This window comes from Mandrillus leucophaeus, unplaced genomic scaffold (genome assembly GCF_000951045.1).
Source record: "Mandrillus leucophaeus isolate KB7577 unplaced genomic scaffold, Mleu.le_1.0 Scaffold624, whole genome shotgun sequence".
Taxonomy (NCBI): Eukaryota; Metazoa; Chordata; class Mammalia; order Primates; family Cercopithecidae; genus Mandrillus; species Mandrillus leucophaeus.
Genome location: NW_012106742.1, coordinates 443,681 through 461,721, shown reverse-complemented (window position 1 = coordinate 461,721; position 18,041 = coordinate 443,681). Strand labels below are relative to the sequence as shown.

The following is an 18,041-nucleotide window of genomic DNA, read 5'->3' as shown; positions in this document are numbered from 1 at the left end:
TGGCCTCAAGTGATCCACCCACCTCAGCCTCCCAAAGTGCTGGGATTACAGGTGTAAGCCGCCGCACCTGGCCCCCTTCTCATTCTTGCCTCTCCTTTGTTCAAACTGAAGGAGTCTCTCCTTGTAGGCACCACTGCCCCAGACCCATGGCAAATACTGCCTGGCTACTACTAATGTTCATTCGAGGTCCAAAGACTCTTCAGTCAGCTTGTGAATGCTGCCAGGCCTGGGTCTCTCCCTTCAGTGAAGTGGACTCCCCTCTGGCCTAGGGCAAGTCCAAAAATGCCATCCAGGAGCCAAGACCTGAAACTGGGGACTCCTGAAGCCCACTTGGTGCTCTACCTCACTATGGTTGAGCTGGTACCCAAGACAAAGTCCCCTTTACTTTTCCATTTCCTTTTCTTAAGCAGAGGAAGTCTCTGCTCATGGTCATCACAGCTGGGAATGTAGTGGGTCACACCTGAAGCCCCCATGGCACTGGGTGTCACCTAAGGCCTGCATCAAATACTACCTGGCAGCCACCAAATGTTTAATCAAGGCCCAAGGGCTATTTTTTTTTTTTTAATGGATTTTTGCTCTGTTGCCTAGGCTGGAGTGCAGTGGTGTGATCTAGGCTCACTGCAACCTCCACCTCCCGGGTTCAAGTGATTCTCATGCCTCAGCCTCCTGACAGCTGGCATTACAGGCGCCTGCCACCATGCCCAGCTAATTTTTTAGTAGAGACAGGGTTTTGCCATGTTGGCTAGGCTGGTTTTGAACTCCTGACCTCAGGTGATTCGTCCACCTTGGCCTCCCAAAGTGTTGGGATTACGTGCATGAGCCACCGCACCCAGCCAAGGCCCAAGGGCTCTTTAATTAGCAGATGATGAATCCTACCAGGACAGTGTCCTTCCTTTCAAGATAGCAGGTTCCCTTCTGCCCCAGGGTGTGTATAGAAATTTTTTAGGGAGTTAGTGTCTGAAATGGGGGCCTTGTGACTCTGCCTGATGCCCTGTTGTGACTGAGCTATTATCCGAGTTGCAAAACAAAGTCCTTTTTACTCTCGCCTCTCCTCAAGCAGGAAGAAGGAGTAACTCTCCCAGAGTTATGAGCTGTGCTGCCTGGGATGTGGGGAGGAGTAGTACAAGCACTCTCTTGGCCACCCCAGCAGGTATCTCACTAGGTCATATGCATCCCAGGTCCACCGGTTTCAAGCCTAGCACAGCACCAGAACTTGCCCAGGAATTGCAGTCTTTGTGGCCTAAACTGCCTTTCGAGTTTATTTAGGATCCCAGAGTGCTTTAGCCCACAGTGTCGGGGCTAGCTGGAACTCAGGTTCAGACCACTGTGATGGGCAATTCATTCCCTTTGGCTAGCGCTGGTCTAAATGCTTCTTCCACAGGCACTGACTGAATTCTGCCCTGTGTGGCTTTCCACTGTAGTAGGCAGCACTGAGTTCCAAATCTGTGCACCTGGGGGAGTGCAGTGATTGTGGAATGCAGAGTCCCACATCCCACAATCACTGCACTCCCCCAGGTGCACAGATTCTCTCTGCACCACGTGGCTGCTGCCACTGCCTGGGAATGGAAGAGAGTGATGTTGGCAATTCTAGACTCTTTTCTTCCCTCTTCAGTGGCTCTTTCCTTGATATGATGTTAAAACCAGGTACTGTGATTGCTCACCTGATTTTTGATTCTTATGAAGGTGCTTTCTTGTATGGATAGTCATTCAATTTGGTGTTCCTGCAGGGGGGACTGGAGGGTTCTATTTGGCCATCTTGCTTCTCCTCCTCCTAAGACTTTTTTAACATAATTTTCTTGAAAGATGAATTTTTCCCCTCCAGATACATGTCCTGAAACTGAACAAAATGGAACTGTTACCATTTCATGCTGATGTGGAGATTGGCCAGATTATAGAAATCCCCATTGCAATGTATCACATAAATAAAGAGACCAAAGAAGTCATGGCATTCACAGACTGCTCTCATTTATCCTTGGATCTGAACATGGATAAACAAGGAGTCTTTACTCTGCTCAAAGAAGGTAAAAGTAGCCTTTTTTAAATCTTCTCCATCCTTTCTCTTTATTTATTTATCTTTAACTCTGCCAGTGTGACAGATTACTTTCTTTGTCTTTAAGGAAGCAATCAACAATTCAGAAACTACCAATTGTAGTCTAAATTCACATATTATTTTCCTTTATAATACTTTATTTTGTCAAATGCCTTGTAGTAAGTGTTATACTCCTCATTTTACAGATGTAGAAACACAGGCACAGAAATTGAACAACATTGTGGCTGGACAATATCAGTTTTTTGTTTTTTTATTTTTGTTTTTTGAGACAGTGTCTCGCTTTTGTCACCTAGACTGGAGTACAGTGGCATGATCTCGGCTCACTGCAACCTCCACCTCCCGGGTTCAAGTGATTTTCCTGCCTCAGCCTCCCAAGTACGTGGGATTACAGATGCCCACCATCATGCCTGGCTAATTTTTGTATTTTTAGTAAATATGGGGTTTCGCCATGTTGGCCAGGCTGGTCTTGAACTCCTGACCTCAGGTGATCTGCCCACCTCGGCCTCCCAAAGTGCTGGGATTACAGGCATGAGCCACTGTGCCTGGCCAGTTTTTATTTATTTATTAATTTATTATTATTATTATTATTATTATTATTAGAGACAGGTTCTCACCGTGTCACCCAGGCTGGAGTGCAGTGGTGCAATCATAGAACATTGTAACCTTGAACTCCTGGGCCCAAGCTACGCTGCTCTCTCAGCCTCCCATGTAGCTTGGATTACAAGTGCAAGGTCAATATCAGATTTTAGTTCACAGTAAGGTTTTCCATTTCTAGCCTCAAGCTCTTTTCTTCTTTCTTTCCCTAATATATATATCATATGTCTTTCTAAGAGGAGTGTAGAGCCATTTAATAGATGCATACATTCAATTTATTGAAAAAGGATAAAATAGCTCTTTCTAGTAAAACAGAAAATATGAATAAAGGTCAACATCCTTTCCTGCTATTGAACTTCATAGTCGATCCTGATCCCCATTGCTTTTTCATCAATATAATGACAGTAGTAGCATCTAAGATTTGCTCAGCATTTACTCTTTGCCAAGCTCTGTTCTGAATAATTTTTATACCTTAACTGTTTAATTCTTACGTCTGTAAGCTTGGTATCAAATTGGACTTTTGCTTTGCCCTTGTTCATTATACTACATGCATACATATGTACATACCCTCACTCCCGGGTTCAAGTGATCTTTCCCCTCTTCTCAGAGTATTTTAATTTTTAGCCCCTTATTTCCCATGTAGGACAACAAAATCCTCCCGACTATTCTTACCTCTGATCATCATGGTTATCAGATGGATCTTTATGAACTCAACTTTGGTCTTACTTTTTCTGCTCAAAAATCTTGAGAGACTTCTCATTGTCAGTGGAATGGAGTCAAAATCCTTTTAGTTTGGTATTCAAGACCCCTCTACAATATAACCCAACCTAGTTTTCATGATTTCATACTTTTGCTTCATATATGGTTCTAGCTAAATCAACTATGTTATGTGTTTATTTTTATTTATTTTTTGTTTTGTTTTGTTTTGTTTTTTGAGATGGAATCTCAGTCTGTCACTCAGGCTGGAGTGCAGTGGTGTAATCTCCGCTCACTGCAACGTCCACCTCCAAGGTTCAAGGGATTCTTGTCCCTCAGCCTCCTGAGTAGCTGGGACTATATGCACGTGCCACCACACCTGGCTAATTTTTGAATGTTTAGTACAGACAGGGTTTCACCATGTTGGCCAGGCTGGTCTCGAACTCCTGACCTCAAGTGATCTGCCTATCTCAGCCTCCCAAAGTGCTGGGATTACAGGCGTGAGCCACTATGCCCGGCTAAATCAACTACTTTAAATTCTCTCATATATATCTCTCATATTCTCATTTATATCTCATTTGTATTTCTTTGTTCATTCTGTTTTCTCAGCCTGAGATACTTTAAACTTTCCTCGATCTCTCCAGCTTGAAATAATCTTTCTATTTTCTAGACTTCTATAATACTTATCACTTTCTATTAATGTTTTAAGTGACTTATTTACATTTTCACTTTCCCCTTGAAACTATAAATGCTTCAAGTCAGGATCTTTGCTCATATATATATATTGCCACTGTACATACAACTGTGTCTTATATATGTCTCTCAATAGAAAGAACAGATATCAACTTGATATAAAGGGCCTAATTGATAATGTAAGAGATCAAGATGGGTTTTGTTTGTTTGTATGTTTGTTTGTTTTTAACAGTCTTACTCTGTCACCCAGGCTGGAGTGCAATGGCATGTTTTGGCTCACTTCAACCTCCGCCTCCGGGGTTCAAGTAATTCTCCCTGCCTCAACCTCCCAAGTAGCTGGGATTACAGGCATGCACCACCACACCCGGCTAATTTTGTATTTTTAGTAGAGATGGGGTTTCTCCATGTTGGTCAGGCTGGTCTCGAACTCCTAAGCTCAGGTGATCCACCTGCCTCGGCCTTCCAAAGTGCTGGTATTACAGGCGTGAGCCACTGTGCCTGGCCCAAGATGGTATTTTTAATGTATTAAAATTCTTATATTTTTGTAGCTTAATTTCCTTTAAAACTAACTGGTCGTGGCTGGGTGCGGTGGCTCATGCCTGTAATCCCAGCATTTTGGGAGGCTGAGGTGAGTGGATCACAAGGTCAGGAGTTTGAGACCAGCCTGGCCAACACAGTGAAACCCTATCTCTACTAAAAATACAAAAAATTAACCAGGCATGGTGGTGGGTGCCTGTAATCCCAGCTACTTAGGAGTCTGAGGCAAGAGAATCGCTTGAAGCTGGGAGGCAGAGGTTGCAGTGAACTGAGATTGTGCCATTGCACTCCAGCCTGGGCAACAAGAGTGAGACTCCATCTCAAAAAAAAAAAAAAAAGAAAACTAACTGCTTGTTACCCCACTGAAATCATATTTGTTTTGTTTTGTTTTTTTAGGTAAGGTGTTACTCTGTGGCCCAGGCTGGAGTGTAGTGGTACAATCACGACTCACTGCAGCCTCAACCTCCTGGGCTCAAGCGATCCTCCTTCCTTAGCCTCCTGGGTAACTGGGACTACAGGTGCACACCACCGTGCCTGGCTAATTTTTTAAATATTTTGTAGAGACGGGGTTTCACCATGTGTTTCAGGCTGGTCTTAAACTTCTGAGCTCAAGCAATCTGCTTGCCTCGGCCTCCCAAAGTGCTGGGATTACAAGCCTGAGCCACCACGCCCTGCCAAAATCATGGTTTTTGATTCACAGGTATTCAAAGACCTGGACCAATGCATTGTTCCAGTACACATATCGCAGCTAAATCTCTCGGCCATGCTGTGGTAACAGTAAGTGTGAGTGAATGTGACAAGTACTTGGAGAGCAGTGCTACATTTGCTGCTTATGAACCCCTAAAGGTAAGATATTTCATGGTAAGGAACTGGCATTTCTTTTAATGGACTCAACTATGTCCACTTATGGGCTTGCTAGTTATCTGTGGTCTCTACTAAGGATCAATGACATTTATGTTCTCTTTACTTGCCACTCTTTTGTTTTTAGATCTGCAGCTGTCTCCTCAAACCTAAGTCTCCAGGGAGTTTACTGCCTCACAGGAATATCTTTAAGTTGTATCAGAAAGTTTTAGATATTTCCCTTTCTTCTTTTTTACTGAGGTATAAAATATGTACAGAAAAGTTCATAAAGTACGCTCATCTTAAGTTGTTATCTGAATTTTTACATGCACATATATCTCTGTAAATACCAAAATTAGTATATTAGCATACTCCCTTTTGAAGAACTCTGAAAGATAATTTCTGTCCTATGGAAGGACGTCAATCATCTTTTACCCTATCTACTTATGGATTTTAAGCACAGAAGCCGTTATATTGAGCCCTAAGGACTGGTTCATTATAATGGAGATAGTACGATAAGTGGTTCTGATGGCAGTGGCAGCCTGTCTGGAGCAGCTGCTGCCCTCACGCCATCTGCAGCAGGGAGATGCAGCTGGGGCTGCACACTCCATGGAGCCGTTTGGAGCCGACACCAAGTGGGAGCCCCGGGAGCCCCACTCCTTCTGAGTTGGTGGGGCAGGAGCTCCCTGGGTGCAGCTTTGGCTGCCCAAGTCATGGCTGCGGACCCAGGCCTCCTGCTCCACTGAGCAGGCAGGAGATGCACCCCTGCCCCAGCCCCACCACCTCCTTGCCATGCAACTGCAGCCACCCAAATGGCAGCTGCAGACCCAGGCATCCTTGTACTCTTGGGGGCCCAGGAAGGCCCCTTCTGCGTGCTCCCACTGCCTGGCTTCTCCCTGCTGTCAGCACCAACTGTGATCTCAGAACAAAGTTGGGCCAATCCTGGGTGCTGTCACAGTCTGGCCAGATGAGCACATGCTTGGGGCAATTTTGACATGGCAGGCCCCTGCTGCCTTGGCCCTCTCCAGACTTTGGGCACCAACAAGCGTAGGAGGGAAGCCAAGGGAGGGCAGCTCAGCACTGGCCTGCAGGTGCCCCTTGGCATCTACAGCCTGGGTGCCATGAACAGCAGTAGGAGGCAGACAGGTTCCTGGGCAGAAGGTGCAGTCCCTGGTGAGGCCCTACCTTCAGACCAGGCAGGGCCTGAACACTGGGATCCAGGCTGCCAGTCCCGCAGACCAGAGTGGGAACTTGTGATGCCTTTTCTGGGCCCACCCGTGGCTGCCCATGGACCAGTCAGTGTAGACTTCCTCCCCTTTGATGCCCATAAAAGCTCCAGGCTCAGCCAGAGCTGGGCAGATGTTGGACAACCAGCTGCAGAGAGGAGCTACCAACTCCAGGGCCTCCTCTCTTCTGAGAGTTGCAGACACTGGGATGACCAGCAGCAGAGAGGTACTGCCCACTCCAGGGCCTCCTCTGAGCTATTCTGTTACTCAGTAAAGCTCTTCTTCACCTTGCTCACCCTCCACTTGTTCTGCGTACCTTATTCTTCCTGGATGCAGGACAAGAACTTGGGACCTGCCCAATGGCAGGGCTGAAAGAGCTATAACACAAACAGGGCTGAAACATGCCCCTTGCTCACCACATTGTGGGTAAAGAGAAGAACTGCGACTCTTCAGGGAGCTGAGACCTGGGAGCTCCCCAAGCCAGGGCTGTGACTCCCACTTTGGGGCCCTGTGGTTCCTGGAGTCTCCAAGCTTCCAGGCACCACTGTGTTCCCCAGTGGCATCGTGGAAGCTGCTTGCGGTGCACCTGATCTAGCCACAGGCTTGCAGAGAGCCAGTGCCCATGCCAGCACCTGGAGCTACCTCTCCCACTACAGCAACTGGTGTGCCTGACTGTGTGCAGTGGCTGGACCCCATGCTCACTCACTCACACACCTGTTGCCATTCCATGCCTGGCTCACCCTTGGCAGGTGTGAGATCCAGGCTGGTAGCATGAACCAAGCACAGCCTGCCAGGCCGAGTGGATGGAACAAGCCCTGTGGGCCCAAACAAAACTTGGGCAAAAGTGCCACCAGCCACAGAGGTTTCCAGCCGGAAAAGCGACACCCCAAGGATCCTGCAACGATTCAGAATAAAAGTAGATAGAGACTGGCATGCTTTCTACATCCTATTTGATTCCAGCAGGAGCTAAAATTGGTATCTACAAGTTTTTGCTGATAGATACTGACAAATCCTGACTCAATGCCTCTTGGAATAAGGAGCATCCACAGGGAAAAATATTAACACTAATGAAAGAAGTAAAGTAAAGTAAAAGAAAAAAGATAAATTATTCATTCAAATCTCCATTTTAAGTTGGCCTCATTGTACATTGTGTAGCACATATATTAAATATAGGTTCAAGTATGTTTCACTAGTTCCCTGGGTGAGTCCTCCTTCTTGCCTCATTAAATGCAAGTGCTTGGCTGTGGCTCACTGTAAAGTTCCATTAGGTTTTTTCTCACTTTTATCATTGTCCTTAGGCTTATTTTGTATGTATTGAGTGTCCACAAATAGATCTCCCCTGAATGAAAGTTGTCCTTAAAGGATAGGAAGTAAGATGATGATTTTCTTTTTTACCTAGTATATTAGTCATGTGTCTTTCCCCTTGCCTGATGAAAAAAAAAATTGTTTAAAAATATGTATGTTCTACCCTTGTTATCATTACTGTGTTTCAGTACATGGTACAGTTCTCAATTTGTCCTTTTACATTATCAGCTCAATTCAGTTCGTCTGGTTAGTTTTGGACTATACATCTAAGAAAAAGGAATCATTTCGGTTTTGCTTTTCCAGAAAAGCCATCTATGAGACCTCTGTGTTTATTTTTTCTATTCATTTCTTCTGTCAAAAACTTTTTTTTTTCTTTTCTTTTTTTTTTTTTGTTTTTTGAGACAGAGTCTCACTCTGTCACCCTGGCTGGAATGCAGTGGCGCAATCTTGGCAACCTCCACCCCCTGGGTTCAAGTGATTCTTGTGCCTCAGCCTCCTGGGTGGGTGGAATTACAGGTACGCACCATGATGCCCAGCTAATTTTTGTATTTTTAGTAGATACAGAGTTTTGCCATGATGGCCAGTCTGGTCTTGAACTCCTGGGCTCAAGTGATCCACCTGCCTTGGCCTCCCAAACTGCTGGCATTACAGGAATGAGCCACCACGCCTGGTCAAAAATTTGTATGGTACTCTGTAACATGTCTTTTTTTTTTTTCTGAGATCAAGTTTTGGTCTTGTTGCCTAGGCTGGAGTGCAATGGTGCGATCTTGGCTCACTGCAACCTCTGCCTCCAAGTGATTATCCTGCCTCAGCCTCCCAAACAGCTGGGATTACAAGCGTGCACCACCAAGCTCGGCTAATTTTGTATTTTTAGTAGAGATGGGATTTCACCATGTTGGCCAGGCTGGTCTCAAACTCCTGACCTTAAGTGATCCACCCACCTCAGCCTCCCAAAGTGCTGGGATTACAGGCATGAGCTACCGCACCTGGCCACATGTCTTTTTGCAATACTTATTGTACTCTTTACCTACTCTAAGTCTGTCTCTGCCAGATTGTGGACTCCCCTGTGAGACAAGACTTTATTTGAATTTCTATTACTGTATCCTCATAAGTGAATATTTATTGAATTATATACACATTATTTAAGAGAATACTACCATCAGGGATAGGAATGTTCAGTTTTAATAGTACTCAATAATAAATATGACTGAACAGTTCCAGAAAAAAAGCATAGTTTGCTTACATTTTTAGAATAATTGCTTCAACTCTCTACTTAGTTTTAAAACTCTCTACTTCGTTTTAACAACTGTAGTGGGAGTTGAACAATGAGAACACATGGACACAGGGAGGGGAACATCACACACCGGGGCCTGTTGTGGGGGTGGGGGAGTCGGGGAGGGACAGCATTATGAGAAATACCTAATGTAGATGACGGGTTGATGAGTGCAGCAAACCACCATGGCACATGTATACCTATGTAACAAACCTGTACATTCTGTACTTGTATCCCAGAACTTAAAAGTATAATAAAAAAAATTAGTCACTGTTGTGGACATTGTGTGCCATACAAAAATAACCTACAATTTGAGAATACTTCATTCCCCTAATGCCAGTTTCCTCATCTATAAATGGGATACAACTACTCTATACTGAATTGAGTAATACCTATCTTGTCTACTTCTTAGTTTATAAAGTTCTTGGAGAAATATGGTGAAGTGTATAGATGTATTATTTTTATATTTTTAGGGCAGAAGTTCTTTGATACTGTAGTAAAATATCAGTTTAAAATGCTTATGCATCTTATCTTTCATTCTCTAGCCTGAAAAAAATGCTTATGCAGTTATTTATACAATACCTTTTCTGTGCACAACATTGTACTAAATCCCAGTGAAGAAGAGAAATACGAAAACAAATTAGGTATAAGATACTGACTCCTCTTAAGGAGTTTATATAACTAGAGAAAACGACAAAAATTATTAGATTTATACATAGCATTTGACATACATATAATAACATTAGGAAATGAACAGTGTACAAATGAATGGTACAGATAAATACTGTAAGAGCTTAGAGGATGCAGAAGTGGTGTGGTCTAGAATGACTGGACACAAATTAATGGATAAAGTAACCTAATAGTTAGATTCAAATGATAGGTAGGATCCAGCTTGGGTTGAGAAGCATTCCAAGTGAGAGGCATGGCATACATATCTCTTAATTTGGGAATTAAGTTTAACGTCATTTGCAGCATATTCAGATAACTAGTGTTTCACTTTAGAAAATGATTGAATTCCCTAACCTGTCAGGGATTAATTTCTTTAAATATCTTCAGGCTCTAAATCCTGTGGAAGTGGCATTGGTGACATGGCAGTCTGTGAAGGAAATGGTATTTGAAGGGGGTCCTCGTCCATGGATCTTGGAGCCCTCCCGATTTTTTTTGGAATTGAGTGCGGAGAAGACAGAGAAGATTGGAATAGCACAAGTGTGGCTGCCATCTAAGAGAAAACAGAACCAGTACATCTACCGGATCCAATGCCTGGATTTAGGGGAACAAGTAGGAAAACAGTTTTTTACAACATTTTCTTTAGTATAATACTCCAAATCCTTTGTACTTCCAGCCATTCCTTTTTAGATTCCACTGAATTTAGTTTATGGACTAAACAGAAAAATTCTATTTATTGATCAAAGGATTGTTTTTTCTAAAACTTTATTATCCTTAAAATGTACCCAGAGGTTTCAATTTGCTCATCCAAGAATTCCAGCAGTTCATGAACTAAACAAGATCTTTTTGTAGTAATGAGCTTATTTCACATTATTTGCAACCACATTATCATTATAATTCACTTCCTTGTTTTGTAGACTTTAGGATATTTAGTTTCCCAACTTTAAGAATTCAAGGAAGGGAAACTTTGAAGTATCATCTATGGTTAGCAATTTTGAGGAACTAATTAGATCTACACTGATAAGAATAATAAACATATTGCCCTCTATCAGTTGAATTATTTTTAATTATTTTTATTTATTTATTTAGAGACAGGGTCTCACTCTGTTGCCTAAGCTGGAGTGCAGTGCACCATCTCGGCTCACTGCAGCCTCTGCCTCCTGGGTTCAAGCAATTCTCATGCCTCAGCCTCTTGAGTAGCTGGGATTACAGGCACACACCACCATGCCCAGCTAATTTTTTTCTGAGACGGAGTCTCACTCTGTTGCCCAGGCTGGAGTCGAGATTGCCCAGTGGTGCAATCTCGGCTCACTGCAACCTCTGCCTTCTGGGTTCAAGAGATTCTCCTGCCTCAGCCTCCTGAGTAGCTGGGATGACGGGTGCACACCACCACGCCTGGCTAATTTTTGTATTTTTAGTAGAGACGGGGTTTTACCATACTGGTCAGGCTGGTCTCAAACTCCAGACCTTGGGATCTGCCTGCCTCGGCCTCCCAAAGTGCTAGGATTACAGGCGTGAGCCACTGTGCCCAGCCATTTTTGTTTTTTTGTATAGACAGGGTTTCACCATGTTGGCCAGGCTGGTCTTGAACTCCTGGAATCAAGTGATCCACCCACCTTGGCCTCCCAAAGTGCTGGGATTACAGGCATGAGGCACTGCGCCCAGCTGAGTTTTAATTATTTTTGGAGGTACTGGTGGATTTACATAGTTTTCATTCACAGCTGTGCTGTACTTCTATCAAAATCAGTAACAAAGATTTGCAGTTTTACTGGGCTTGAGAATTCAAGGTATGACTGTGAAACAGCAAAGCTAACCAGCACATAAGGAAATCAATGTAAGATTTTAACTTGGTAGGAACTGTGCTGTAATCCATAAACTTCATTCTATTTTATTTTATTTATTTATTTTTATCTTTTAGAGACAGGGTGGTCTGCTGCCCAGGCTGGAGTGTAGTGGAACAATCATAGCTTACTGCATAGGTTTCTTTCTAATATTTGTAGTGAACTTTACTGTATATATAACTAGCTATTAGTAATTTCAGAGCTAATTACTTATTTTCCTCCTCAATTTTTTATTGTGGTAAAATACACATAAAATTATCATCCTTTTTCTTCTTTCTTTCTTTTTTTTTTTTTTGAGATGGAGTTTTGCTCTTGTTGCCCAGGCAGGAGTGCAATGGCACGATCTTGGCTCACCACAACCTCCGCCTCCTGGGTTCAAGCGATTCTCCTACCTCAGCCTCCCGAGTAGCTGGGATTACAGGCATGCGCCACCACACCCGGCTAATTTTGTATTTTTAGTAGAGATGGGGTTTCTTATGTTGGTCAGGCTGATCTTGAACTCCTAACCTCAGGCGATCTGCCCACCTCAGACTCCCAAAGTGCTGGGATTACAGACATGAGGCACCGCACCCGGCCTAAAATTACAATCTTAATCATTTTTAAAATGTACAGTTCAATAGTATTATGTACATTCATAATCTTGTGCAGCCATCACTACCATCCATCTCTTCATCTTATACAACTGAAACTCTAAGGCTGGGCACAGTGACTCATGCCTGTAATCCCAGCACTTTGGGAAATCAAGTCAGGAGGATCACTTGAGGCCAGGAATTCAAGGCCAGCCTGGGCAACATAGTGAGACCCTGTCCCTACTAAAAAATAAAAAATTAGCTGGGTATCGTGGCAGACACCTATAGTCCTAGCTACTTGGGAGGCTGAGGCAGAAGGATCACTTGAGCCCAGTAGTTTGAGGTTACAGTGGGCTATGATCTAGTCACTGCACTCCAGTCTGGGTGACAGTGCAAGATCTTATCTCAAAAAACAAACAAACAAAACATACTAAAACTCTATACCCATTAAAGAATAACTCCTGGCTGGGTGTGGTGGCTCATGCCTGTAATTCTAGCACTTTGGGAGGCTGAGGCAGCTGGATCACTTGAGGTCAGGAGTATGAGACCAGCCTAGCCAACATGGTGAAACCCCTCTCTGCTAAAACAAAACAAAACAAAACAAAAACAACAACAACAACAAAACGACTAGCCAGGTGTGGTGGCATGTGCCTGTGATCTCAGCTACTTAGGAGGCTCAGGCGGAAGAATTGCTTGAACCTGGGAGGCAGAGGTTGTGGTGAGCTGAGATCGCGCCACTGCACTCCAGCCTGGGTAACAGAGCGAGACTTCGTTTAAAAAAAAAAAAAAGAATAGCTCCCCATTTCTGCTTCACCCCAGCCCCTGGCAACCACTAATCTACTTTCTGTCTCTAATTTTGGCAACTCTAAGTACCTCATATAAATGGAATACATATAATATTTTTCTTTTTATGACTGGCCTATTTCACTTAACATAATGTTCTCAAGGTTTATTCACATTGTAGCATACGTCAGAATTTCCTTCCTTTTAAGGCTGCATAATATTCCTTTATATATATATGTATATATAAAATATGTACATATAAAATTATATATATATATGTATATATGAAATTTTGCAGCCGGGTGCAGTGACTCATGCCTATAATCCCAGCACTTTGGGAGACCGAGGTGGGCAGATCATTTGAGGTCAGGAGTTCGAGACCAGCCTGGCCAACATGGTGAAACCCCATCTCTACTAAAAATACAAAACTTAGCTGGGCGTGGTGGTGGGCACCTGTAATGCCAGCCACTTGGGAGGCTGAGGCAGGAGAATTGCTTGAACCTGGGAGGTGGAGATTGCAGTGAGCCGAGATCATGCCATTGCACTCCAGCCTGGGCAATAGAGCAAGAGTCACTCTCAAAAAAAAAAAAAGAAAAGAAAAAGAAATTTTGCTTATTCACTCATCCATTGATGGACACTTGGGTTGCTTAGAGTAAGGTTTTAGCGATCATGAATAATGCTGCTGTTGACCAGGCACAGTGGCTCACACCTGTAATCCCAGCACCTTGGGAGGCTGAAGCAGGTGGGTCAGTTGAGGCCAGGAGTTCGAGATCAGCCTGGCCAACATGGCAAAGCCCTGTCTCTACTGAAAATACAAAAATTAACAGGGTGTGGTTGTGTGTGCCTGTAGTCTTAGCTACTTAGGAGGATGAGTCACAAGAATCTCTTGAACATAGGAGGCGGAGGTTACAGTGAGCCAAGATCATGCCACTGCACTCCAGCCTGGGCAACAGGGTGAGACTTTGTCTCAAATAATAATAATAGCAATAATAATAATAATGCTGTCAACAAATACAGCTATCTCTCAAGATCCTGCTTTTTAATTGTTTTGGGTATATATACCCAGAAGTGGAATTGCTTGATCATATGGTAATTCTATTTTTAATTTCCTGAGGAACCACCATACTATTTTCCACAGCAGCTGTACCATTTTACTTTCCTACCAATAGTGCACCAGGGTTCCCATTTCTCCAGAACCTCACCAATACTTGTTATTTTCAGTTTCTTTCTTTTTTCTTTTTTTCGAGACGGAGTTTGATTCTTGTCACCCAGGTTGGAGTTCAATGGTATGATCTTGGCTCACTGCAACCTCTGCCTCCCAGGTTCAAGCAATTCTCTTGCCTCAGTCTCCTGAGTAGCTGGGACTACAGACGTGTGGCACCATGCCCAGCTAATTTTTGTGTTTTTAGTAGAGATGAGGTTTCACCATATCAGCCAGGCTGGTCTCAAACTCCTGACCTCAGGTGATTCACCCACCTCAGCCTCCCAAATTGCTGGGATTACAGGTGCGAGCCACCGCACTGGGCCTTTGCCCATTTTTGGAATCAGTCTTCTACTATTGAGTATGATGTTAGCTGTGATAAGGCTTTTATTATGTTAAGATAGTTTCCTTCTTTTCCTAGTTTGTTGAGTGAGCTATTAGTAATTTCAGGCCTAATTAACCCCCATTTGAAGTTTCCTAACTTATTTTTGTTTCCACATTCCGTTATTCATTAGTACTTCTACTAGAAATAAGTGGAAACACAAATCAGTTTTTTCACTTTTTATGAACTTGTAGCAAAATATTTGGTGGAGGAAAAGACTGAAGTAATTGGTCAAAGTTAGATTCTTTTTTTTTTCTGAGACAGGGTCTCACTATGTTGCTCAGGCTGGTCTTGAACTCCTAGGCGCAAGCAATCCTCCTGACTCAGACTTCCAAGTAGCTGAGATTACAGGTACACACCACCATACCCAGTCAAAGTTAGATTTTTTTTTTTTTTTAGACAAGGTCTCACTGTGTTGCCCAGACTAGAGTGCAGTGGCATGAACATGGCTCACTGTAGCCTTGACCTCCTGGGTTCAAGGAATCCTCCTGCCTCAGTCTCTCAAGTAGCTGGGACTACAGGCGTGCACCACCATGCCTCGCTAATTTTTAGATTTTTTGTAGAGATGGGGTCTTACTATGTTGCCCAAGATGGTCTTGAACTCCTAGACTCAGGTGATCTTCCCAAAGTGCTGGGATTATAGGCATGAGCCACTGTGCCTGACCTAGATTTTTTTAATGTTCCATTTGTTTTCAAAGTTTCATGATATTATTAATGCCCTTTAGCACAGATAATTAAGAACTATAATGTCTTTAAGGGATTTGTCAGATTATAATGTGAAAGGGACTCTCTATGCTGGAATTTGAATAATTCTAACACATTTATATTGGCATCAAGTATCTACCCACAATTATCTCTTGCTTTGATATTTCCTTAAAGGTTCTCACATTCCGAATTGGAAATCATCCAGGTGTCCTGAACCCTAGTCCAGCTGTAGAGGTTTTGCAGGTTCGCTTCATATGTGCCCACCCTGCCAGTATGTCAGTAACGCCAGTATACAAGGTGCCAGCTGGTGCCCAGCCATGTCCTCTGCCACAGCACAACAAACAGCTGGTAAGTACAGAGTATGTTTCCAACTAAGTTGGCACTTTTATCTTCCATGCTTTAGAGATAGTCTGGAATTCTTTGGGGTATATATCCAGAAGTGGAATTGCCAGATCATATGGTAATTCTATTTTTAATTTTTTGAGGAACCGCCATACCGTTTTCCACAGCAGCTGTACTGTCTTACATTCTTACCAACAGTGCACAAAGGTCCCCATTTCTCCACTTATCAACATTGAATAAATTATTTTATTCATTACTCATTTTCTGATAGTGTCTGAGGAGAGGTGATTAAACTAGATTAGAATTGGCTACACTTGTTTACTATACTTAAGTACATAATCAGCTTGTGATAATGGCAACAGACAATTAAGATCTGACTACATAACTTCCAAATTTTGCTGATATCTTTTGCTACCAAATCTTTTATTAACAATATTAATAAGTAATAAAATTTACCTCTTCTCCAAACCAATCATGAAGAATAGTGGTAAGCAATAATGTAGCTACTAAGTAGGAAATGGGGTATGAAAAATAAATGAGTTATCTATCCTAGAAAGTAGAACATCATATTATATAATAAACAATGTTGAGTACAGGTCCAAGCTTGGGAGCATAGAAGTCATTACTTAGCCTATACGGAACAGAGCAATCAATTAGTTATTCCCATTTTCTGGATGAGAAAACTGAGCCTCCTAAAAGTCGATTAATTTTCTCAGTCACAAAGCTAGAAAGGAACACTTTCTGTCTGACTCCAAAGCACATGTTATTTGTGCCATACTGCCTTTTATTATGAAGAACAACAGTATGGGATGTTATAGGTTGTGAACTCATTTTTTCGAGTCAGACTTCACATTAAATATTATTTGAAGTTTATGAAGGAGTTACTTTTTTTTAAAGCACTCTGAGTGGAGTAGAATAAAAGTTACCCCTATAACATCATTGTCATTCAATGGCATTTTTCTTTTCATTTGAAATAATTCAAATTTACAGACAAGTTGCAAGAAAAGAACTTTTTCCCTGAACCATTTGAGACTAAGTTACAGACATGATTATCCATCACCCTATTGACCTACACTAGCATATATTCACCCTTTTTTTCTTTTTTTGAGACAGGGTCACTCAAGTCATCCAGGCTGGAGTACATGGCACTATCTGCAGCCTCAACTTCCCCCTCAGGTGATTTTCCCACCTCAACCTCCCAGTTAGCTGGGATTATAGGTGTGTGCCACCACGCTGGCTAATTTTTTGTATTTTTAGTAGAGATGGGGTTTTGCCATGTTGCGCAGGCTGGTCTTGAACCCCTGGGCTCAAGGGATCCACCCATCTCAGTTTCACAAAGTGCTGGGATTAGAGGTGTGAGCTAACGCGCCCAGCAGATCACCCTTTTAAAATGTTCAAATCAAAGTTGTGCAACCATCGCTGCTATCTAACTTCAGATCATTTTCATTTTCTCCGGAAGAAACTCCATACCCATTAGCAGTCACTCCCTATTTCCTCCATTTCTCAACCCCTGGCAACCACTAATAGACTTTCTGTCTCTGTGGATTTGCCTATTCTGACATTTCATATGAATGGAATAATACAATATGTGTCCTTTGTGCCTAGCTTCTTTCATTTAGCATGTTTTCAAGCTTGTATCAGTAGTGCTTTTTTAATGGCTAAGTAATATTCCATTGTGTAGATATACTACATTTTGTTTATCCAGCCATCAGTTGATGGATATATGTGTTGTTTCCACCTTTGGCTATTATGAATAATGCTGCCATGAACATTCATCTACAAGTTTTTATGTGAACATATGTCTTCATTTCTTTAGAGTATATAGCTAAGAGTGGAATTGGTGGTTTTTATGTTAATTCCATGCTTAGCCTTTTGAAGAACTTCCAGCTGTTTCCAAAGTGGCTGCACCATTTACATTTCCACTAGCAGTGTATGAGGCTTCCAGTTTCTCCACATCCTTGCCAACAATTGCTATTATGTGTCATTTTGATTATAGCCTTCCTAGTGGGTGTAAAGTGGTATCTCATTGTGGTTTTGATTTGTATTTCCCACTGTCTAATTATGTTGTGTATCTTTTTTTTTTTTTTTTTGAGATGGAGCTTCACTCTTTTCGCCCAGGCTGGAGTGAAGTGGTGCGATCTCGGCTCACTGCAACCTCCAGCCCCCAAGTTCAAGTGATTCGCCTGCCTCATCCTCCTGAGTAGCTGGGATTATAGGCATGCACTATCACGCCTGGCTAAGTTTTGTATTTTTAGTAGAAATGGGGTTTCACCATGTTGGCCAGGCTGGTCTCAAACTCCTGACCTCAGGTGATCCACCCGCCTTGGCCTCCCAAAGT

The 18,041-nt window shown here is 42.8% G+C and overlaps 1 protein-coding gene across 1 annotated transcript in view; it reads left to right on the top strand.

Annotated features, from left to right (window-relative positions):
• Positions 1-18,041, top strand: part of NUP210L (nucleoporin 210kDa-like) — a 187,744-nt gene that overhangs the window by 65,074 nt on the left and 104,629 nt on the right. Inside the window, exons 12-15 of the mRNA XM_012000337.1 lie at positions 1,823-2,021; positions 5,271-5,416; positions 10,271-10,492; positions 15,536-15,709. Of these exons, the coding sequence (XP_011855727.1) occupies positions 1,823-2,021; positions 5,271-5,416; positions 10,271-10,492; positions 15,536-15,709 (741 nt within the window). The remainder of the gene's footprint in view (positions 1-1,822; positions 2,022-5,270; positions 5,417-10,270; positions 10,493-15,535; positions 15,710-18,041) is intronic.